General features: G+C 42.3%; 2 protein-coding genes across 2 annotated transcripts in view; one reads left to right on the top strand and one right to left on the bottom strand.

Moving 5' to 3' along the window:
• The window catches only part of ranbp10 (RAN binding protein 10), a 30,266-nt gene extending 16,374 nt beyond the window's left edge, over positions 1-13,892 (bottom strand). Inside the window, exons 1-2 of the mRNA XM_071921605.2 lie at positions 13,585-13,892; positions 4,578-4,689 (exon numbers count right to left, since the gene is read on the bottom strand). Of these exons, the coding sequence (XP_071777706.2) occupies positions 4,578-4,689; positions 13,585-13,783 (311 nt within the window). The 5' untranslated portion in view covers positions 13,784-13,892. The remainder of the gene's footprint in view (positions 1-4,577; positions 4,690-13,584) is intronic.
• A 1,371-nt stretch (positions 13,893-15,263) lies between these two features.
• On the top strand, positions 15,264-22,212 carry tsnaxip1 (translin-associated factor X interacting protein 1). The gene is made up of 12 exons (XM_078283283.1): positions 15,264-15,329; positions 15,643-15,783; positions 15,896-15,989; positions 16,704-16,888; positions 17,185-17,326; positions 17,542-17,711; positions 17,846-17,959; positions 19,264-19,373; positions 19,515-19,638; positions 21,242-21,348; positions 21,744-21,840; positions 22,120-22,212. Exons 1-12 carry the CDS (start codon positions 15,264-15,266, stop codon positions 22,210-22,212), a joined length of 1,443 nt encoding a protein of 480 aa, XP_078139409.1.
• Positions 22,213-25,382: the final 3,170 nt, after the last annotated feature.

The following is a 25,382-nucleotide window of genomic DNA, read 5'->3' as shown; positions in this document are numbered from 1 at the left end:
TGTCAGTCGAGCGCTTTTGGCATGAGCTCCGCTCGCTCTCGGGACACATGCCGGGCTCATCAATCAAATCAAAGCAATAAATATCCAGGCTGAGCCAAAATGGCTGCCCTTGTTAGCTGGTTTCCTGCTTTCCTCTTGACAGTTTGGACGGGAAGAGGGGGAGAAGACACTGACATCACATCAACCAAGGCCGAGGATTGTGAGATTGAGGTTTTGAGGGACTTTGAGTTTTGAGGACGTCGACAACCCAATGAGCTGCTGTAGGACCAGCAGTCTCAGTCTCTCACAGGTTCTTAGGTTATTTCTGGGGATGGCAGGCTGACAAGAAACATGAAGTTGAGTAACGGAAAGAATTGTAAGCATGCAAAGTACTAAGTATTTCCTGACATGGTGTCTGTCTGAATTGTAAAAATGAATTTAAAAATGTCCATTTTGCAGCATTTGCGATGCACATATTTAGCTCTTTCATATTGCAATATGAATTCAATATATTATTAAGTCCTGGTGCTGGTCCAGTGAACCATGCACTTCCTGGATGTGATGACGCTGCTGTCTGGTCTTTCTCAATGGCTCTAGAAGTCAAGCAGCCAAGTTGATTTAGAGCACATTCCTGTTTACAGCTATGGTAGCCGTTACACATACACACACTCCCACATTGGAGTTATCTATTACAACCACAGTTTTGTTCTGTCCGCATCGCGCCGCTCAGCTGGAACTGGTGAGAGCTAACGGGGCATTAAGTAATCTGAGATGTTTATTGTGGGCTTGGAGGGTGGGGGGATGTTCCGAAGCAGAGTACGGGCCAAAAAGTGAGTTTTGAAAGCCAGAAATCTCAGCACCTGGAAAAGTAATTGCCGAGTCATTGGTACTAATCAATAACCCTATCAATCCCTGCAGATGTATTATGCTCGTTTGTTACTAAAGGTACTTACTGGTCCTTCATGTGGCTTGCTCTAGGACACAATGTGAAAAGGAGGAGCTACTCGTGAACTCTCCCCACACAGCTTATCCTCGCTGCTTTGGGAACTGAAGTGGTGAACTTATGGTCCCAAGCTCGCTTCTCTGACCTTCAGTTTACCTGCTCTGTCCCCTGTAGACTAATGGTGGAGGTTTGCACTGTGGCAGTTTTTCTATGTTAGCTTCAGTGAGCTGAGAATATCATGGCATTTGTAGGCAATGCAGCAGTCTGGGAATGCAGCAGTCTGGGAAATAGTCATTCAGATCCTTCCAGAAACAGCTGGGCAAATCCATATGGGTAAATCAGAACTGTTCATGAATGTTCAACTTCTAAGATTCTCTGATTGGTTAGTAAAGGAATCCCATCACTGCTGAACTCAGTTTGAATAATTCAGTTTGAACTAGTAGTTTGATATTATTGTGAGCTACTCCAGGGATCACAGCTTCAAACTGAATAGTAAGGCAAAGTGAAATACTAATTCAGGATGAGCCTTCATACCCCTAGAGTGATGGTGTGCCAGACTAGTATGATGTCACCACTCTGGCTGCCATCTTGGAGCATACAATGCCTGAACTGGATTTATGCTGGGGGCAAGCAGTGGGTTAGCACTGACTGTTTATAAATCTCGCACTGGACACTGGACTGAGTTTTCACTGACATTTCATTTCAAGCAATAGTATGGTAACAGCAGTACTATTGTGAAGCTAGCTGTCGACAAGCACCAATTGTTGCACTGGTGCTGGTATATTATAGGTGTTATAATTTGTCAACAAAATACATTTTCACTAAAACTTAAAGTCAAAATTCACCTTAACGCTTAACAAACTGAAGTAGTTGAGGCAGGTTGAGCGAAAGTGGGTACACCAAAAAAGTAAATGTAGGGATGGACATTTTTCACGAAAAATGACACAAGAATCTCAGTCTCAACAGATCTCAACAGATGAAAAGGTAATGCGAGGAGGATGTAGGGTGAAATTCTTCAACTCTACGAATTTAAATCGGTCATTTGAAGATCCGCCATCCCCTGGTGTTTGAGGAATATCAGGCAATACAAAGTTGAAAACTACAGAAGAGAGGAGGTGCCTAGCGTAAGTGGTAGCCCTATACAGCAATCACTCAACTGTGATTTCTTCAACTGTGAAGAAGTCTGGCAAGTGCAAACAGTGCAAAAGCCAAGGCTATCACAGATAAAGTTATGGAGGTGATTGCACTTGATGACCAACCCTTTCCTAAAGTGGAAGACAGAGAATTCCGTAGGCTTATTGAGCACACTGGACCCAGCTACATCTTCCCTAGCCGAAGGTATTTTTCCAACGTTTCCCTTCCCGCTTTAGCCGCACATATCTGCAAGCTCTTGGATAGTAATGTGACCAACATAAGTTTTACCAATGACATGGAGTTCCAACGTTAGCCAGACGAGTATGTTGAGTCTTACTGCTCAATGGATCGACCAAAACTTAGAAATAAACGGAGCCGTGTTGCAAGTGCGAGACTTTGCCCAAAGAGTTTGCCCAATAGAACATGGGTAAAGAAAGACATTGTGCTTCGAGACAATGCACACCACAAGATACAGAAAGAGTTCGGCATGATGACAAAAAAGCTTCAACAAGACGTCCTAACACGATGGAATAGTACATTCTGTAAGATGAAAAGCCTGGTTGAACAGAAACGAGCGCTTGGGGCATACGGGGCAGAGTACGTGCTTGCTGCTTCTCTCTGGACCAGTGGCGCCTCGATGAGAACATGATCACACTGCTATCTCCATTCAAACAGCTGATGAGGGACGTAAGTTCATTCACGGCCACCACTGCTGATGCGATTCCCTCTTTTGTGGCACTGAAACATTTGCTGAGCAAGGCAGCCGATACAGATTGTGGCGTCAAGACAACTGAGAGCACTCAGAGCAGATTCGGAGGCTCTTTCTCAGAGTCTCTGTTTTAATTAGCAACGATCTTGGACCAAAGATGTAAAGATCGCTATTTTGACACGGACTCTAAACAAGAGGCAAGGGAAATGCTGCAGAAGCAAGTGGCCACCACAGTGACATTTGACACCAACAACACGGAGCCACAAGAAAAGAAGATGTGCACAGAAAATGACGGGAAAGCACATTCACTTCTAGAGATGTTGGATGAAATTCTGGTGGAAAAGGCGACCATGGAACCTGCAGGCAGGCCTAACCAGCCTGACAGGACGTCAGGTGTTAGAGGCATGCCTGTATTAAAATAAATATTCTAAATACATGCAAAATTCATGTATTTGTAATGGTGCTGTCAGTTCCACAATTTTACTCCTTTTCTAGATGTTTTTAGTAATGTTATAATGCCCTGACGCATGGCGAACGTACAGTTTTAGACCTGTCAGTATCCATATAGGTGTGTGGGTAATGGATATCTGAGTGAGCCCCTCATCTCCAGACACGAGAGTCCACTGCAGCGTTGGAAGAGCAACATGTCCCGTTTTCCTGGCCTGGCCCGAGCTGCACGCAAGTTCTTGTCAGCTCCTTGCACTGGTGTTGGAAGTGAATGTCTCTTCTAAGCTGCATCCAGTGTGGTTGATGAAAACAGAAATAGGCTCACATGTGAGAAAGCAGAAATGCTTCTCTTTGTAAAGAAAACCTTGCCTTAGCTCAAGGGCAGTTCTTTTGAAAATAGCCTATAAGTGAAAGCAAAGCTTGAAATGCATGATAGTTGTTTACTTAAGTAATTCTGAAAATGTGCAATTCAGCAGAATAAACTGTCCGATTGCCCTTGGCAAGTTTGTAGCTCTTCAAATGTCACCCAGAATTGAGTTCAACTGAACTTCAGGTCAAGGAATAATGTTGTTTAATTTCTAGTTGAGCAGCTAGAAGTAAAATTACTCATTTTTATTAATTGGTTTGTATTGATGGCAACTTAGTGGTAAAACTTTGGTTTATATTTTGTCCTGGTCTAATTGTGTGTTTTGATGTTTCACATCATTTACAGTTTGTCAAATGCTGGATGACTGTATGAACTTATTATTCAGAAGTAATTGAAAAAATGTTCTTATCAATAAATGAACACACTTCATCACAAAATAACTCCTGGGCATCACAAACTGATGACATATAACAGTGTAAGAGTATCCAAAGGTGGATTTTTCCTTTAATATCACGAGTAACAGAGGGTCCAACAATAAGGATGTCCCACTGGGGCTAGGAAAAAGTCAAGTCGGGTCAGTTACTTTCTCAGTCACTGTTATGGTTATACCAACTCATGGCAGGACTGTAGGTGTGCACATTTTGTTTGCAACTGCCCCAAAAATTATTAGCATGTGAATGGGGAAAAAAATTCAACTTTGTTCTCTTTATTGGTCTTTTTTCTGATCATATTCTCAGAAAACAGCCAATGCTGTGCACTGGCCCATGGGCCTGGTTATGAAGCTTAGACTTCACAGAATAGAGATGTTAAAATCTTGTAGTAGTAGGAAACACTGACGTAATTATTGACATGATTAATTTGAATCAAAACACAGTTTAATTTTGTTCAGGGACAGTGCAAATTGAATTCTGACCTACTGGCCCGACCGGGCTAGAAAAGGAGTTAACGTTGGACCCTGCACAAGTACTACAACTCATAGTCATAGAGTATCCGCTTACCCATCTCGCCCTTTGCTGACAATCTTGACCTCAAAGTAGTAGATCCCACAGGCAGCGGGGATTGGGTGTGTGGCGCGCACTGATGCCGCGTCCTTGTGGTTCTTACCATGGCCTGCAAGTGGAGGAACACAAGGTGTATAAGGACACAGCGGGAACAACAGCATGACATATCAGGGAAGTAGTAAAGTCTTCTGCCTCTTTCACACAGCTGGAAAATGCATTGTGAAGCTGAGTTTGTGGTGACTTTGTGTTCCGCTGGAAAGAGTTAGACCGACCGTTTAGGGACGAGCAATAAAGCAACTTGTGAGCATGCCACTCACCACTTCCACTATTTAACCAGCCGCATAGATTTTTAGAATTCAATAGTACCTCCATGTGATTGCTGGTTACTGGCCAAAGCTGGTAGAGTAGACAAACTTAGCAGCTACAGCCAAAGGAGTTTGGCCGGTGACTGCTGTTGATTCTCCGACCAGCAGAGACAAAGGTGTTCGCAAAAATCCGACATTTCTGCACTCAACTGTCTACGTATCGTCATGGGTTTCTTAGGATAACAGACTTCTAGCAATGGCTTTTGTGTGAAACAGCACAAACTGGCATTTTAGTGTCTTCCAAATGATAGTGTGAATGGGTCTGACAGCAATGCAGCATTTTAAACTGCCTATTCTCTGTGAAATGAACGCAGGCCAACTCATCCTCGATTCAAGCAGCGGAAAATGTCAAAATTTAAAGCTGACAGAGTATCAACTGCATTCCTAAAGCAGCCACTCAACTCTGTCCTCATTGTTTTATTACAAGGTCATTTTTATGGAAAAAAGTTGTCTTTTTATTTCTGATTTTTTTATGTGCCCTAAGTTGATTTAGCCTGAGGGAAAGCTAAATGATCCAAGCTTGGTGTCCACTTCGCTTTCCCACAGATTCCCTAGGCTGAGATTGGCATCAGATACCGGACTGGTGAGTTCTAGGTTTGATTCATCTGATCCAGCATGAAAGGCAGGGGTATCATAACAGCGCCGGCCAGCTCCTGAGACAGACTGACCAGAGTTTGACTGACCTCTGCAAGAGCCAAAGCACATAGCTGGCTGGGTCACTTGTCAGCCGTGTGACAGCGCTATGCCAGAGACGTGACTTTACTGATCCACTTTTATCAGCTATTATTTTTTTCATCTGCATTTGCCCGAGGAGGTCAATTAGGAAGTTCTTTGTAATGCTTTATTTTCTCTGACATCTTATCAACCCAGAAATCAGAATTGATTATTAGTCCCATACATTCAGCCTATAGCCTATCTACCAGGAATTTGACTTGATGCACTGGGGCTTACAGTGAAATCCATTAATTGCTCAGGCGCGTGATAGAGATCGAGCAAAATGTTTAACACATAAGGACTGACTTTCTCCCAGTAATCAATACGTTTCATATCAGCTGACTTTTCCATAATATGAATATAAATGGCATTGTCAGACAAAAACACACAAGTAGGTTAGATAAGGAAGGCATGAACTGGATTGGATAACATAACATCCACACGTCTTTTTTTTGTGTGTGTGTGTGTGTGTGTGTGTGTGTGTGTGTGTGTGTATGTATATGTGTGTAAAGATGTAAACAACAGGGTCATGGGGCTCATGGACTGTGTCTGGACCAATCAGATTCAAGCAGAGCAGTCACTACTGTCCATCATTTTATATTCATATTGCTGCTTATGTGTGTGTGTGTGTGTGTGTGTGTGAGAGAGTGAGAGTGAGAGTAAGAGAGAGAGAGAGAGAGAGACAGTTAGGAGTTAAGTGTGTGGTATAACTGCTATCTGGTTTTTATGGTATGCATGTGCATCGTTTTGTGAGATATGCAATCACAGCATTGACTCATGCTATGAGTTGGCCTGTCTTGATACACAACTAGCCTAGTGAGTTGTGTTGGTGCATATGTGTGTGTGTGTGTGTGTGTGTGTGTGTGTGTGAGCATGCATGTAGATAGGCTGTAACCCTAAACGAAGCAGCTGGCTGTCAGCAGACACCTTGAGGCCGTTGCTGTGTGTGTGTGTGTGTGTGTGTGTGTGTGTGTGAGAGTGTGTGTGTGCGTGTGTGTGTGTGTTTGAGTGTGTGTGTGAGTGAGTGAGAGAGAGCATGGAGGCTCTAGCCATTAACCAGGCTAATAATACTGATCAAGTGTACTAGCTGGCCAACCTACTCAGTGACACTGATAATACTAAATAAGCAAATATGACCTTTGGTGTATTGGTATATCTTTACCTGCAACACACTTAACTTGGATGCATTTTACATTTTGTGTAGCATTTGTACTGGTTGTGATGGTTGTTCTGGTTCATGAGCTGCCCAACTAGACACTCATTCTGTTCTACATCTTTGAATGTGAAACCTCATTAACATGTTCTATCAGATAATGTTACTGAAAATGAAAAAAAAGGTCATTGAAAGAGTGCTAGAAAGTCTGATAGTATATTCAACTTTGATATTGTATCACACGATGGGAAATTATTTTCCATTTTTACTGTTGTTTAACTGAAGAAAAAATGCAGCATCACTTATACTTATTATAATGCAGTGATATTGAATTTAAATGCTAAAGATTTGGCATGAACTTCAAGAATCTAAATATTATCGTTTCATCAGTATTACGATAAAATCAGGAGCTCTTTGGCATTCCAACCCCAATGACACTGGATTGCACTGATACTGAAAAACCTTACTGTCTGTTGTTAGTCTTATATTGTCTCTTTTCATTGTATTTGAGTGGTATACCATGCTCTATGAGTCCCATAAGTTGTTGACATTTACATTTTAGGCATTTAGCTTTTCATCCAGAGCGACTTACAATGAGTGCAACAGTAGAACAAGCTTGTGCACCAGTGTCACTGAGGCAAATTCCTCTGTATTTATTGTGCATGGCAAATTAAGTGTTTCTGACTGTGATTGTAATATACTGACCGAGCAAGCAGGACAAATGGCAGTGAAACAACCTGATGAATAAGTACAGTAACTACAGCAGTACCCATGATGTGTGATAACACCCAGCTTTGCTCATTCTGACTGGACAAATCCGCTCTGGTCCCTTGGTTCGCTATTACATGCTCATTCATTATCACCACTAATATTGCCTCTGTGTGTGTGTGTGTGTGTGTATGTTTGTGTGAGATCTTCCAGTCTGATGGTTACAGTAACATTCATGCAGTCTATTTTTAGCTGCTCCTCTTTGTGAAACCAGTCCTCAGTAGGCCAACAGGTCTCTCTGCAACTGCATGGATAGATAGGAGAAATGGCTACCACACACACACACACACACACACACACACACACACACACGTGAACTCAAGCACACAAGAGCCTTCAGGGTCCAACATACACACCCAACCAAGATCCTGTTAATACACACATACTGTAGAGTCTGTTTAGAGTCTACACACACACACGTCCTGATATGAATACCTGACACACAGCACACAGTTCTCATGACAGCCACACTCATGCATGACGCATTCAAGCGCGCACACACACACACACACACACACACACACACATTTATGCATGTGAACACACACACTCCAGAGTGTATCCTTATGAGAGGGTGAGTTTTGATAGTTGTTTCATACAGACAAGGGCCAAATGTTGTGTAACAACATAATAACTACACTTTTGTGATTAGTAATGCCTTGTTAAGGATAAATGTACATGTAGTTCATTACAATTCCAAAGTTTTCCCTGGGGTCCAGACAATCTTATGGGATACCAACAACAGGCAGGGGGTTACATGCCAATCACACCAGGACCACAAGCTGCAACAGAAGCAACAGAAATGTTGTCATGTAATTCAATCGACATATTGAGAAACAGTCCGCTGAAAAACGGCATTGCCAATGCGGTGTCATACGTTTAGGCTTGTGGCAGTTGTTTGACATCGACCCTATCCTCCAGAGGTCAAGGGTCAAATGTCAATATCCTGTTCTTGTCTCACACCATGATGAACCCCGAATTGCTGACTAGCAAATCAGCAATCCCACCCCGTTTTCTATCCTTGACCACTAAAGTGCAAAATCTATCAGGTCAATATCAGCACCAAGGGCCAAAGCAGCAGCAGAGAAGACATAAACGCCGTGACACCAGTGAAGAAGAGAGAGATCCCGGAGGAATTACAGGACACAACCAGGGCACCAACAAAGAAGATGCCTGAGGAAGTACGGAAGTGCTGAAGAAGAGGTTCCAGAGAAGATACAAAACACTACAACTGCTTGAAGAAGAGATGCTGGAGGCGGCAGAGATCAGCGGTGGCGAACACTGCGACATCACTGTTTCACCAGCAAACAAAGGAGACTACACTGCATTATGCCCCCCCACCCCCCTCCTCCAAACACACACACACACACACACACACACACACACACACACAACACAGTACAACTGATGAGTGAACATGGACATCTACAACACAAACACAGTCGCACATTGTTGGTTCACGCACTAACTAAAAATACATGGTATATCGCTGAATCCAACTCAGCTGATGTTTTTGTGATAGCAATTTCTATAGCTCTGAAGTTGAAAAACATTCAAATCAGATACTTTTTTTTTTTTTTTTACCTCATCTCTTTCTGAAACCTATACCTTAGTTCTCACATCTCGCAGGCAATCAAACTGTAGCCGACATACACAAGATGACAACCTCTTGTTTTGAACACCACCCTGGATTGTGATTGGTCGAAGAAACACAAGACACTCTCTGGAGTTTGCCTTTAAGTGAAATGAAGTGAGCAGAAAGGCAAGGCTACATATCGCCTATCCGCGTGTGCAGATGTACGCTCAACACTTAGAATGCAAACAGCATTCCCCCCCCCCCCCACAGGCTATTATACAAAAACATGTAAGTATTGGGTTACAACAACTAACAAATAATCAACAACCAAAATGGAACTGTCTGCAGCTCTACTCAACACGCTTTTGCCAACTGATCTGTTTGGCAGCACTGAGCCAGGCTATGCTATACTGCAGCATGTACACAGTGCACCCCCTTATACAGACAACTGGCCTAGTTCAGCACAGGTCAGGGCAAAGGTCACATCCCCACACTTAACCCTTTAACTAGAAAAATGGAACGCTCACCTCTGAGAACCTTAATTAAGTAGTAGTATAGCAAACAATGACCATAATACAGTATATCTGGGGGAGTTGATAGGGTTGTTGATTAATACCAGTGACTCAATGATTACTTCACCAGGTGCTGAGATTTCTGGCTTTCAAAACTCACTTTCTGGCGTGTACTCTGTTTTGGAAGAAAAACTCCCCCACCCAACACAGAGCAAGAGCTTCTTTCTAGACTCTCCATTTTGTACAGACACTCAACAATCATACAGGGAGAGATCCACTGTAGAAGAGGCAGAGAGACCAATGTCTGCACCAACAGTAGCCTCAATAGACCAGAATGCAATGCGGCCATGAATGTTGTGTTTTGAGTAAGGGCCGCAGCTGCGATCACAGACACACCGCAATGTTCATGGACTAGTTGGCTAGCGAGCTACAGTATATTCCTATGCCCATACACCCACCTTTGATTGAAAACAAGTCCAGGCATGTTCTCTGGGGGTTGTCAAAAGGCATTCTGGGAAAATTAGGAAATCACTACCTGAAGTAGAAGTAGACGAGGCAGGTTGAGAGAAAGTAGCTATGACTAAAAAGTAAATTACAACCTTTCATCATAAAATAACTTTTGAAATGCAGTGAACATCACAAGTTTATGATACCTAACAGAGTATCCTAGGGTGGATTTTTCCTTTAATGCCCCTTTAATACTCATTCACCTCCACTTCTTTGCGGTGGATAAGGTAATTCAATCACTTATAAATCAATCAGCTTGTAAAGGAAGGCTAACATCAAGCCTAGGCGTAGACCTGACAGTAACATTTCTCACTAGGTGTATTAATAGGCACTAAGTTGATAGGCTAGTTGTAATATGACACTACCTAGCCCTTATATTACTCAAAACCCCAACTAGGTTAACTAAGGTTATTTGGGCATGCTGCATTAGTCTTATAACAAGTATATATACAATATATGAATTCAGTAAGTCAAGCCTGTAAGCCTGTAAGTAGGCTACAGACCTATTCAGTCATTTTCATGTCCATTCAAAAAAATAATAATAATAATCAGCATTTAACAATTTAACAAATAGGATGCATTTGCCTACTTAATATAGGCTACAATTGCTTTTGATTATGAGTTCTTTATGTCAAAGACAACATAGAAATGTAAATAAGAATGAGTTCTTACTTGGCCAGCCTTTTTACACAAAATTGCTGATTAATGTGTACAGACAGCTTCTTGTTTCTCTGGCATAAAGCGGTCGTAAAGCTATTTATTTGTTTTTATTAATGGTTATCCTTTATGGGCTATTATGTTTGACAACCAAGTAATTCTGGAGGACAAATCTAAATGTTAGCCTCAATCACAAGATACAACATTGGATGCCGGCCACTGTATTTTTGTCAGCAATGTTAACTCACACTTTACAGCAGCACAAACAAGACAAGGGGTATGCTACATTTGGTAAATGGGCTACCGTTTTTCTCTATATATGTAGCCCTTTCTGTCTAATTATCCACTGCATCTATTTGTCTATCTATCCACTTATCCATCCTTAAAGCCTGTTCAGACTGCAGTAAATTAATCTCTGCATCAGAAAACAGAAGAGAAAACCTTGACAGGCCACAGCGATGTAGCTTGGGCCTAATCAAAAAATAACATCAGCCAGTGGTTATATTAATAGGCAGTAAGTTGATATGCTTGTTTCTATGCATTTCAAGGTTTGTTTACATATCCATCTATAAAGAGTGAGTTCATTTATCTGCGTCAGTGCACAACAGGACTAGGTAGACACTGTGGCCTTGAACAGAGAAAATTGGCACACTGGTCAAAATAGCATCCAAACCACCAGGGTGAGGGAACAGAACAGGAGCGAGAACAACCAAGAGGAGAAAAATTATCCTACACACCCAAGAATAGGCCTATTTATATGTCATCACTGTGCAATTATGCAGTGTCATTTAATCCAGGCACATTTCATAGAAGTAAAGGCTCAATATCCTACATAGCTCCGAATGGACACCAAGGTTAACTCTCATTACAAATAGCATATGCTATGTCTTATTATCCTCAGACGTAGGGCTATTCATCATTTTGTGCCAATGCACAACAACAGTGACAGGTGCATAAATAATTACGAATAGAATGCAAGAGCCTAGTTAACATTGATTAAATGGAAAAGAAGGGGAAACAGCCTTAGCCACAACTCTATTTTGTCATGTCATTAGCAGAAATCCAAATGGAGCACAACTGCATCCACAAATAACCATGCATCCTTTGAATAGCTGCAGCCACTAAAAAAAAACGAAATGTAGGTTAATATTAAATTAGACCACTGTTCACATCAACTGGGAGCTGATCAATTATGTATTAAATAACAATCTGCAGGCTATCTATGGCTGTGAGTCTACATTGAAATAAATATAGGTTAGGCCTGCCATTCACAACCAGCAGGACCACCACTGAATATGAGCCAAATAAGGCCTTCAGATGGTTACACAACCTGCGTCCTCATACTCTGCATGTTCCAGTGGTATTAACAACAGCCAACAGGGCCCAGATTGGCCTTGCAGGATTTCTATGAGGATTTTTACTGGTCTGGCTTGAGAGAGAGGATCCAACATGACTCATTCACACACATGCAGGACTAGCTTGTCTGCTACTGGAGGGCTACTCATGGCTGCCCAAACATGTCGCCTGACGAAAAAGCACAGAACACGCAAAACACTGAGAGCAGGACGTTACACAGATGTCACCTTGTTTTGATTTAGGAGCTGGCTAGATAAATTAATCCAGTGACAGGCCTGGTAGCCCGTACTGACATGTTTTTCTCGCCATCCGAGTTAGTGATTGATTTCACCGTCTGATGAACAAGTTGCTGTTTATTGTCAACGTGCCAATGTTTGCCGAAACGTCAGATTTATTGCAAGATCAATGCATTTGGCCTAATGTAAAGCGCAGAGGCCTCCTCCGTTGCAGCAGCTGTTGAAAACGAGCTGGCTGAGCTGCTGGAGGTTAGACATGGAGCCTGTTGTTGTGCTCTGGGTACATAACGTTACAGATCTAGATGGAGTTGGACCGGCTGCTTCCAGGCTGGAAAAAATGATTTACAAATTCTGGAATAGACTTCTAGAACGCTGCCACTGAAATCACGCGAGAAAACATAACACAATGCCATTTTTATTCTGTTTTGGTGCTTGCTTCCACCAATAATTAAACATTTCTAGCATTACATTCAGTTGTGCGACATACTGGTTTCGTGTTAGAGGATAATAACAAGTTAGACCCGTGTGAAACCACATTTTGTAACTTCGCATACTGTTGTCAAAACAATAACAAAAGGCACAAGGAAAGCTAGGTTAGCTAGCTCGTTAGCTAGCAGGCTACTGTATTTGCTTGGGAGATAGCTTGCTGTTAGCTAGCTCCTATTTGTTGGATATCATTAGTTAGCTTGCTGGCAGCCAGTGGCTATGCGTCGTTATTGCTGCCACTGCTACCTTCCACTGTAAACTATAGAGAACGTGGCATGTTATCAGTATAAGATATCACGGATAGTTTACTGCCCACAAATAACGTTATAAAACAATAAACAAACAAACAAAGGAAGGCCGTGTTGTTGAAGGTTAATTTCAGTGAGGCTGTAAGACAGGCTGTCAGGGTTAGCGAGTTCAGTGTCACCCATTTGGGCATTCCTCTTTCTCAATTGTGAAACAAAGCAAGGTTACATGACGGGAGAAGCAGCTCAGACTAGATTTACCAGGACTGGAGATTGCACACATACATACATAATCGCGTACAGTGTGTGTGTGTGACCCCCCCCCCCCCCTCCGCAGCACAGTGACAGATTTGAGCTGAGACCCTTTGGGCCCGATGCCGTTATAACTATACTTGTTAAGACACGTCAAGGCTGAGCCAGCACGCTAACCTTTGTAATGGACCCGCAGGTTGTTCTGTGACAGCCCAATATAGCTGTATTTATCCTTGGGGCTCCAGGATCGGGGTAAAGGGGTCTCTTCCTCGTTCACGGCCGGGTAGAGCCGTTTCAGCCGCTCGTTTAGTTCGTGCTCCTGGTAATTAAAAGCAGGATCCCCTAACAGCAGGCTTCCCGCTCCGAGCTCTGCCATTTTTCGCTCGGGAGATGTCTTCTGTTTTTATTTTATTGTTTGTTCCTCTCTATCCAAAGCTGTGTGTCAGTCCGTTGGAGCTGTAGGGAGAGAGTGAGAGGGACTGAGAGGAGAAAATAGCAGTGGTATGACATCCCCGGATAAGCAGCAGTGCTGTGTACTGTAGGCTGGGACAGTGCCGTGTGGGTACTGTAGTCAAGCTGCGGACTGTTGCCTCATTACTGTCTCTGGAAAGGACTACAGAACGCCACTCCGCCTGCTCGGGTTTAGGGTTTCCACTGCAAAAGGTAGCTAGGAAATGTAGTTCTTTCAGGCTGTTTAATTCATAGACACTTTGGGGTGTTTTTTTTTATTCATTGTAATTTTTGTTACATTCATTTTACGTTTTATTCCATATAGTACACCGACTTGTACATACACTGGCCTGCGCCACAGAGAAAAGCACTGAATCAGAGAGGAAGGAAAAAAATGCTATTAGTAGCCTAAATATAAAATTATATATATAGCTTAAAATATTTGTCTGAACTCCATTAGCTAAACCAAAGTTCATGGAGTAATTAGACAAATTACTGTTTGCTTTTCAACAAAACTAAACGAAAAATCAATGCAACATTTATATTATCAATAGTGTGTCTGTAGTACTGAGTTTATGGTGATCTGGTCGTACATGGTAGGCTACTTTTTATTTTTTATTTTTTAATCTCTTATGGTATGACTTCATACAGAGTTTTATAGTGTGTGATACTCAGTGTTGACTTTGTAGTAACAACAACGTACTTAATGGTGTTTTTCTTAACTTCCATACTATCACTATAATATCCCTTTGCTTCTGTATTATGGGGACTTTGCTGAATTTTGCTGTGATACTAATTTATATAGTATCCTTTTTTAAAATTTTGTTATAGAGTTTACTATACTATAGTACAGTATAGGGTTACTATATTATAGGCCTATTTTTGGTAAGGGCTAATTCACACAATGTGGAAAAAGCTGCAAAAGTTCACAAATACGGCATCCCTAGATATTCTCTCGATCTTTTTTTTTTATTTGATGTAATGTTTTTAATTCACGTAGAAAGACCAAAATAGTTCTCCGCTTACACAACTTGAAAACTAGTTAGGCGCGCCGTGGCCTACTATGGGGGGTCTTATTGCGTCCCCGTCGTCGTTACCATGGAAACCATATCACAGCTGTGACTGGCCATAAACATGCTGTGATACGGAACCGGGCCAAACCGAAGAAGCAAAACATAAGAAAAGCTCATTAAATTATTAGCCTGTAAATATTTGAGATGTCGCCACACAAAGATATCAAATTCCCGCCGTTATTACCGTCGAAAAAGCAAAGGCAAGTGAAAGACAACTGCTCCGGTTTACAGTGGAAAGTTGACTGTAACCTGAACTCGTAAAACTGAAACGTTAAATTAGGTTACCTAACGCTAATTCTTTCAATTTTTAGCCCACAGAGTTACATTGGCCAGATGTCAGCAGGAGGGCAAGAGGGAGAAAATACTGTTGCTGTTTCTGTCAAACCATCTGCGAAAATGGTAAACAAAACCGTTAATTTTGTCCTGTATTCCTGTATTTTCCTGTATTCTTAAGCTTATATCTAACTGAATGAATAATCACTCACTTATTTTGGATGCTATAGATGATGTGTCAGAATAGCTAGCTCAGAAGCTAAGTTTCTTCAGTTTTTTCCAGTTAGAGACATATGCAATGTGCTTGCAACATTATAGTTTGGAGTTGGGCTCACAGGCTTTGTGAGGCAATACCTCTCCCATCTTAATTCAACAAAAGTCACTATGAAAGCTTTGTTCCATCTGTGTGTGTTGTGAATGATTAACCCTATCTTGCCAGGTGTGCTGGACGGGAAGTGATTACCTGTATGCAGGCCCGGGGAGGAAGCCCCGCTTTCTGAGGCAGCTGGAGAGCTATGTGAACAGAGAGCTGCAGACTATCAACCCCCATGAACCAGAACTTCAGGAGCTCAAACTGCAGGTGTTATGTGGTCCACTTGCACATATAATACACATCCATGTATAGTGCACACACATACACACACACTCATCATTTTGTCTGAGTAATCGCCTGCCTTCTGCTTTGTGCACAGGTCTATCGAGATGTCTTTGGTCGTTTCATTGAGGAGTTCAAAACCTACCAGCCCCTCCTCTGTGCCATCAAAAAGGAATATGAAAACACTTTAGGTCTGTAGCTTTCCAGTAAGCTGTCCTGATGTTTATGACTCTATAGTAGTAATTACAATAAATCTATAGCACTTTTCATTGTTGATTTCTAAAGTTAAAGGAACAAAACAAAGTGAGCTAAAAAAAAAAGGACAAAAAAAAACTTTAATGGAGAATCAGCTATATATATATATAAAGGAAAAAACTGCATTTATGGCTCCATTAAGGCAGAGCAGAAATAGCAGACCACTGTGTAACATTTTGGAGAATTGGGATGCATTGCTTCAAGAGAGGTGCATAGCAAGGAGGTGTGTACATTGTTTACTGCTGTGCCTGTTGTGTCTATTTAAGGTATTCAGCCCATTTTTTTTTTGAGACAGAGAGAGTTGGGGTTAAGAGGCTAATGAAGGCAGTGCCATGGAAACAAGTAGGCAGTGGCAACAGAATTAATTTACAGTAATGTCAGTGAATGTGTGGGAATAAACACCCAGAGCCTCAAGCAAATGCCATAGATCATTTATGAAGTTGGAGCAGAATTTATGGACAGTTAATGAAGTTAGGTATTACCCCAAAGTGGCACTGGATAAGGTGAAGTTATCATTAGCTGCTGTGGCCCTGGAGCGTGACCAGTTATGATGCTGAGTAAACATCATCACAAACATACAAACTACATGCAAACAATGTTAACATCGCTACAAAAACAGAGTATTTATGATGCAATGTATATCTGTTTAGTGTATCAGCAGCTTCAGATCCGGGATCTGGAGCCGCTGCGGTGCCATCTGAGGCTGGTGACAGAGGAATGTGACAGGAGGATTCGGGCTCGCTGGGAAGAGGAGCAGGCCCTGGAAAGAGAGAAGCAGCAACTGCAGAAGGACGTGGAAGCCATGAGGGAGAAAGAAACAGTCATGCAGACACTGGTATGTGACTGGATTACATGTTCCTCTATGAGTTGAGAAATTTCTACAACCCTTGGGCTTATGAAAACCCTATTAATAAACTGGAAAATCCATGAAAACAAGGCTGTTTTTCTTAGTTCCTGAGAAGTTGACATTTTGGAGATATTTTCACCAACAATATCCATCATATTGGAGGTGGACGACACAGACAAGTCTGGTATCTCTACCCTACTCTACCCTCCTTTCCCAGCCATTTCTCCTCTTCTTTCGCCGTCTTCCTGTCCCACCCACCTGCCCTATTTTCCATTCCACTCCAGGTGGCCCATCTGCAGTCCGAACTGGCCGACCAGTATCTGCTGTACCAAGAGCAGAGTGATGCCCACGAGACGCTGATCGCCAAGCTCAACGACCTAACAAGCTGCTCTGTGAAGGAGGAGGAGCCTGCACATGAAAACACAGGTGAGCCACGGCAGGAGATTGCATCATGGTCTACATATTTATATATACAGTCAGTCATATTCCTCCAAAGTCAGTGATATAATGGGTAAAAAAAGTCAGGGAAAGGGATTATACATAATCCTGGCTGTAAGTCACCCTGGATAAGAGCGTTAACCAAATGTGTAAAAATGTAAATGTAGGTATTATGTTCTCTCTGGCACTTTGTCCCGATATAGAAGGGGAGGATAAGGACCCAGTGATGCTGCGGCTAGCTCTGAGAGTGTGCAGAGAAGACCTGACCAAAGCCCAGGTGGAGCTCAACAGGATTCAGGCGGAGTACTGGGACGTGGTGCCTCGACGCAACTGGGAGACCCTGGAACACACGCACCAACAGACCCTGCTGCAGGTAGAACACACGCACGCATATACATACAGTACATATGTTCGCCTCTTCATGACTTGTATTGTTTACTGTCTGCACTGTCTTCACTATGTGGTGCCTCTGTCGTGCTTTCTGTGTGTTTCTTGTGTGTGGTTCAGTTGGAGAGGCTGCAGGGTGACTTTGACCAGCTGAGGAGTGAACATGACACTCTGCTGGAGCTGCATAAGAGAGGCAGCATGCACGCTGAGTCAGACCGCTCCATCACTGAGCAGGTAGATATTGTACCAAAATGTCAAGGGCTTTCAGGTCTTTTGCTCCGGGAAGCCACCTTTTCAATAACAACAACAAAAAAAATACTGTGTATGATAATTTAGCAACATTAACCCTTACTAGCCTTCAGTGTTTTGGGGATGCCTCAGCCACCATTCATACAAAATCTGAATTATCTTGATAAACAACAAGAACCTGCCAAATAATTTTGCTGCTACCCAACTTTACCTCAATCAGTGTTTTCATCTCTTGTAATTGTATATTTAACCTACAGTAGTTTAACAATGTACTTTTAAATGCCAAGTATTTCAGATGGTTCACTTCTTCTGCAATTTGTGCATAACAATAAATAACTAACAAACAAACAAACAAAAACTTGAGTACCTGACCCACTATGTTTAAACCGGGGCTGTACCAGATAAACAGCACCCTCCTGTCTTTACAGTATCTGTGCTCTACTGTACAGCAGTAGTTCACCATCATCTTTCACAATTCAGTTGCACAATGCTCCAAAATGTATGACACGCCTAAGAAAGGCTGATTTTTTTGGATTTTAATTATTATTGGCAACTTTATTAGGTATACTTCACCATTTACGCAAACAATGAGTCAAGAAAATATAACATTAAGTATAAAGCATGCAGACAGGGTCAAGCAATTCAGTTACTGTTTGACTAAATGTTAGGATGGCCAAGACCCGTGATTTAAAACACGTGATCCACTTTGAATGAATGAATCACCATTGGTGCCAGATGTGCTGGCCTCCTGGGATTTTGCCACTATGAGAATGGTGTGAGGAATAAAAAAAATATCCTGCGTTGATGAGGGAGGCCAGACGAAAATGACAAGACTCATTCAAGCTAGCAGTGGGGACACAAGTATGCAAATACCAGCTCAGTACAACAGTGGTGTGCAGAAGAGCATCTCAGAACACACAACTCATTGAAGCAGAGTGAGATCAGGTGCATCATTTCATATCCACAGTCTTTTTCAGATAGATATTTCCAGCAGGCTAGAGATGCATCCAGAAACATGACAGTGACTTTAGTCCAGTCTCCAAATGAGGTGGAACTGGATGTTCGCAGCATGAATGTGCCGCCGAAAAATCTGCAGGGATTGCATTACACTATCAGGTTAACAAGATCCCTGTGGATGGAATTCAGCACCTTGCTGAACCCATGTCTTGAGGGATTCAGGCTGCTCTGGAGGCAAAAGAGGGGTGATATCCAACGCTAGCCAGGTATACCTAAAAAGTGGTTTGGTGAGGAAAGCTAACATACTAAAAATGAAAATGTCTTATCCCCAGATGGATGAGAGTGTGCATCACCGGCAAAACCAGCTTCAGTCCAACCTGCTGAAAGTGCTGATCCACTCCGATGCCTCGGAGAGCGGCACGCTCACTGTCCAGGAGTTTAGGTGACATGCAGAGATACAGAAACACCCACACACACTGTCATCCTCTGTCTGTTTCTGCTTTTCTCTCACCCACTCGCTGATAAACACAGTTGCTAAAGTCTGTGTGTATGTGTGTCTATGCGTGTGTGTGTGGGTGTTCAGGGCGGCCCTGAGGACAGCGCTCCCACTCAAGTCAGACCAGGCCATAGATGCGCTGGTGGCCTCGGCTGAGAGCGAGCTGGACAGCAGCAACGACACCATCGCCTACCAGAGACTCTACAGCCTGGTAGATACTGTCTATATACTCTATAATTCACTCAGTCTGATTCACAGCTCCCATCTGCGACATTTATGCAGTGAATTGCTTTCACTGAATGAGGGCAATTAAGATGAATGAATGTCATCACAATACATTTGTTCTGTATTAGTGCTTAATGGTTTTTGAGTAAAGGTGCAGCAGTATGGAGAAATTGTGACTTCTGTGATGGATGTTTAAATGAAATCCCATCCATCGGAACAAATGATCCTGACTTCTGATTATGGACAAGTCAAAAAGGGAGAGGCAGCAGACACTGGCACGAACTCAAATGCCGGTGACCGCTGAACGCAGCCGAGATGGAGAGAAAAAGGGACAATGCTTTGGGAACAGAACAAAAAGAACAGAGAGCAGAAGGAGAAATGGCCATACTGTAGAGATCAGAGAAGACAAATTCCAGTCCTGAAGCTTTCCAAGAAGCCATAACTGGAGCACAGAAATTGCTGCGTAGTAAGGGATTATTTCTCTCCATTACCTAGAGCTCTCAAATGCGACAGCTGCATCAAATAATCTTTATTTTCCCGCAAAGGGAAGTTTCGGTCACAGACAAGGTTAAAAAAACACATTACACATTACATAGTACACCACAAGTACAATAATACACTAAAACACCTGCTGCTGGTCGCCACAAGAACACCGCCTCCATTTAAAACGTTTCCCTCCCTTGCCTTAATAGATGGTGTAATAAGCCATACAACAATTGATGCCTCTGATGATGGAGGTAAAACAGATGTGTCTTACTTAACCCCAACCGCTGGGATGTTCTCAACACTGTCTACTTTCATCCTGAAAAAGATCTACATTTGAAAATCCATAATGCAAAAATCTCACCCCTGAAAAAAAGGCGAGCATGAGAAGAATGCCAGCAAAACTCACTTTTGATATTAGAGCATTGCTGTCGTAACTCTGAGACTGTCCAACACCTTGGACATTCTAGCTCCTACCGACATCTACTATGTGGTCCGGTTAACACAATTAAATCAGAACTTGCCAGCATGCTACACCATGCTCTTAATCCAATCTAATCTAATATCCTGCTACCTCCTTCAATGTAATGTAATGTAATCTAATATCCTGTTCCCTCAGTCGTTTATGCTCTTCACGAACTTCATAAAAACCCTATGCAGCCTCCACTCTATTTCTGATGGTCCTGTTATTATGAGCCTGATGTATCCCAACATCCTTTATGGTCACCACTGGTGGGTTAGTACATCAGTATTTTAACATGGGCTTCTGTACAGATGCTCACCTGGATTATGGCACTAGGGCTGATTACACAATGGCCAAACATTATCTGGAAGCAAAGCACAGTTCTCTCTCTTCTAGTTGCCCGTTTACTACCTACATGATATCTATTTATGTGCAGGAACCCAGTGATATGTTTCCTTGATTGTAACCTATGTGTGTTTTGTTAGCCTGATGTGACCATTAATAGAAGGCAGGTCTTCGCTAGCAAAAAAGTGTTTGGAGAACCGGATATTTTAAGCGCCCAGTCATAAGGTCACACAAAGCATTACATTGTCCACTGAATCGGGTCTCAGTATGGCATGTGATTTTATTTTGTATTCTGTAGGGTGCAAATGGTAAGAATGGAGAGTTCCTGAGTCTGGTGATGAGACAGTCACTGGAAGATAGACAGTTGTACATCAGCCAGCTCAGAGTGCAGTTGGGGGACAAAGGGTAGGCACACACACACAGACACACACTTACACACATGTACGCACACAATGGCCAAGGACTTTTATTGTGAAAAATCAGTGCAAAGTTCATACAGGGCAAGAAATAAACAGAAGCCTGGTTCACTTTAGAGCCTCTGTACCTTTCTGCTTGTCTGGCCTCTCCAGCTGGTTTACCTGTAGTTCTCCCTATTGCCACCGGATGGAGGCAATGGGCAGGAATCGAACACACTGGCCCTCCACTACAGTACCTCTACCATAGCGCCATGCAATGCACACACACCCCAAAGTTGCACTTATACACACTTACATACTGTAGATAGGTACATAACATATTTGCACACACACTACAGTGCTCCTCCTAAAGAAGATATTTTGTATGCTGTCTATGTTTGACAGGGAGGTGTCGGTGTCAGACCTTCGTGCTGCCCTGATGTGCATCGACCCAGCTTTAGACTCAGATGCTCTGGACTGGAGCCTGAGCCTGGCCTTCCAGGTGAACCAGTGGGCAGACTATGGCAAAGTAGCCCTTAAAGATGCTGTTATGTGTTGAATGTTTCCATCGTCATTGTGAAATGAGTTCATAGCAGTATCTCTGTGATCTACTTGATGCTTTTATTTGGACCAATTTTGGAGTTCTCCGGCTCGATAGGCCATGAATCCAACCTTTTCCCAGTGAGTTACGTATCGAAAGCAGTGGGTTAGACCACCAACATGCCCCCTGAGACAAAATGCCTCCCTGTAACATTTTCATTTCATCTGTCTTTTTCCCCAGGTGAAGAAGGAGGAGCTGAACCAGTGTGACACACTGCTGGACAGAGAGACCGTCCTGCAGCGGCTTGTATCAGTCTTGCCCCGACAAGACTGATACAAGCCCCGCTCCCCTATCCCCTCCAAATTCAAATCAAAAACAAATCCTGCTCCACTGCATAGCCTGCTGTAGAGACTGCTGGCTTTGTTGAGGATTATTAACAAACTGTCCCTTTTAATCGCTAATAAAGATGACTTTTAGCACTTTCCAAGACTTTTCATGTTTTGATAAATTTGGTGGCAGCCTTTAAAGATTGATCCTAAGTAGAAACCATTGAATTTCAGAGTTTGTGTTATTCTTATAAGGTCTAGGACAGTCAAGTTAATATTTGCGAACATTAACAACTCTCTCCAGAAGCCAGACAATAAAGAACTATGGCTTGAAGCTGGGATGTCATTAACATGTAAAATCTGAAGCTGCTCCACAGACAATTAATTAATTTAATTAATTAATGATTACATTAATATTTTATACCCAAATGGTCTTTATTCTACAGTCATGTTATCAGCTGTGAACCATAAAATATCCCTTTAACTCCAGAAAGTTCTCCTGGCTGCTTTCACAGTCACCATGAGCAGAGAACGAAATTTAAATTCTGTATTATGTGTGGCTACAGTCTGGGAGGCCTTTAAGGCTACCTGCAGGGGCTGGTTTATCAGCTTCTCCTCAGCGGAGAAAAGAAAGTGTGGTGAGGTAAAATCCGATTTAAACATTAAACTCAAGAGATTAGAGGAGCAGCACATGCTGGATCCATCCAACTTAGATCTGAGGAACTCACTCCTCACCACTAGGGCAGACTTGCAGAGGCTCATACATGAGGAGACAGCATTTGCTCTTTTCCGTTTGCGTAGATTGTATTTTGAAACTGGAGACAAGGCAGGGAGGATGCTAGCTCATAGATTAAAGCAAATAGAAAATAGACAGACAATTCCAGCAATTAGAGACGAGAATGGTATGTTACAATGTGATGCAGCTATAATTAATCAATCTTTTAAAAATTATTACTCCAAACTCTATGGTACAGTAAATAATGCAAATGAAGCTGAATTGGACAGTTTCTTTGAAGGCTTTAGCCTTCCTAGAGTCAGTTGGGTTGATAGGGATGTGCTTGATGCCCCTGTTACACGGGCTGAGATTGAGATTGCAATCATGGAGATGGCTTCGGGAAAAACTCCAGGGGACGACGGCCTGGGAATCGAATTCTACAAGTGTTTTAAAGAGCAGCTTTCTCCATATTTACTGTTGTTATTTAATGAAATATTGGAATCTGAATCCATGCCTCCCTCTATGTGCAGGGCCATTATCTCTTTGTTGCCAAAACCAGGTAAAGATCCAGTTCTGATGGGTAACCACCCTCCTTTAAGTTTGTTAAATTGTGATTATAAGATCCTGGCTAAGATCCTGGCACTCCGTTTGGAGAAGGTAGTCCCATCTATAGTGCATCTAGACCAAGTAGGTTTCATCCCAGGTCGTCTGTCCTCGAATAATATGCGGAGGGTTTTCCAGATTATGCTAGAAGCTAGTTCCAGTAAGTCTCCAGTCATTGTAGCATCATTAGATGCTGAAAAAGCCTTTGACCAGATAGAATGGCCCTATTTATTTTATACGTTTAAAAAATTTGGTTTTGGTCCCAAGTTCATTAGCTGGGTAAAAGCTCTTTATAGTGCCCCATTTTCCTCTGTTAGAACTAATGGATTACTCTCAAAACCCTTCTCTATACAACGAGGCGTTAGGCAGGGTTGTCCGGTCAGCCCCCTACTCTTCATCGTCGCCCTCGAACCATTAGCATGTGCAATCCGCTCTAGTGGTGACACATGTGGTGATACATGGTGTGAACTTCCATGGACACAATTTTAAATTGAATATGTATGCTGATGATATTTTGCTCACCTTAAGCAAGCCAGCATCCTCTATACCCGCAGTTCTTAATTTAGTTAATTTATTTGGCAGTTTTTCTGGATACAAGATCAATTGGAACAAGAGTGAGGCAATGCCACTTAACTCTCACTCATTTAAATCTGATCTAATGGGCACCCCTTTTATTTGGAAAACAAATGGAATGAAGTATTTGGGAATCAACATCATATCTCCTATTACTAAAATCTTCAGCCTTAATGGCCCTGGCATCCTCCAGTCCATCAAGGATGACATCAACAGATGAATAGCCTTACCACTGTCTCTATGGGGTAGAGCAGAAATATTGAAAATGAATGTTCTACCAAGACTTACACATTGCATCTATTCCTCTTAAATTTCCTCAAAACTGGTTCAGAGACATCAAATCCCTTTTTATTCGATTCCTTTGGAACAAAAAGCCCAGAATTGCTTACAAGAAATTAATTATACCCAGATCCATGGGTGGTCTAGGAGTCCCAGATGTATTTCAGTATTATCTTTCATACAATGCAAAGTATCCATTGACTTGGGCCTACAAGCCCAACTCTCTGGTAGGCAGCTGGGAATGGCTGGAGAAGAGTATCATATCTGGAAATAATAAAATATCCTCTGCATCATTGTGGTACTGTCCAAGACCACCACCTCTATTGGATAACACTATTATTAGGTTTTCATGCTCTTTTGTGAAGCAGCTGCACAGGAGATTTAGCATCGAGGGGCTTTCTCTTCCATCATGTCCCATCTGGTGTAACCCCATCCTTTCAGCTGGAGGATGCACTTTAAGTAACAAAACTTGGCAGAGGCTTGGCATTACAACAGTCGGACAGATCTTTAGCGATAAAAATCTTACCATTTCAACAACTTAAAAATCAGTTTGGCCTTTTTTAACATATGCACAACTATCGTCTGTTATAAATAGGAAATGTAAAGAGGGAGCTGTGCCTACCTCATGCTCGGAGTGGGATCAGCTTTTTAAGAAGGCAACCTTGTCAAGAGGTGTGGTCTCAAATATTTATAGCTTAATGTTTAGGGCTGCCCCTAATGCATATTCTTCTGTCCAGCTGGCTTGGGAGCATGACCTTAATATATCCTTGACTGCTTCTCAGTGGAATACAATTTTGAGGTCGGCTTTGAGCTCTTCTAAATGTGTGAGATTTTGGATTTTACGATACAAGATTCTGAGTAGAGCATATATTACCCCTGTTAGATTATCCAAGATGGACGACAAACACCAAGATTTATGCTGGCACAAGTGTGGCAGTCGAGGTTCATTACTCCACCTGCTTTGGGACTGTCCAGCTGTTAAAACAGTCTGGTTAGAAGTAATATCC

Source organism: Centroberyx gerrardi, chromosome 4 (genome assembly GCF_048128805.1).
Source record: "Centroberyx gerrardi isolate f3 chromosome 4, fCenGer3.hap1.cur.20231027, whole genome shotgun sequence".
In the NCBI taxonomy this organism is placed as follows: domain Eukaryota; kingdom Metazoa; phylum Chordata; class Actinopteri; order Beryciformes; family Berycidae; genus Centroberyx; species Centroberyx gerrardi.
The sequence above is the reverse complement of the archived record's forward strand: the minus strand, read 5'-3'. Positions and strand labels throughout refer to the sequence as shown.

What these genes read in the sequence shown, in the direction of transcription:
- tsnaxip1 (XM_078283283.1), top strand. Translation starts at nt 15,264, where the DNA reads ATGTCAGCAGGAGGGCAAGAGGGAGAAAATACTGTTGCTGTTTCTGTC. An exon ending in TCAAACCATCTGCGAAAATG is followed by an intron (nt 15,330 to 15,642) that starts GTAAACAAAACC and finishes CTATCTTGCCAG; the next exon opens with GTGTGCTGGACGGGAAGTGA. An exon ending in GTGCAGTTGGGGGACAAAGG is followed by an intron (nt 21,349 to 21,743) that starts GTAGGCACACAC and finishes TATGTTTGACAG; the next exon opens with GGAGGTGTCGGTGTCAGACC.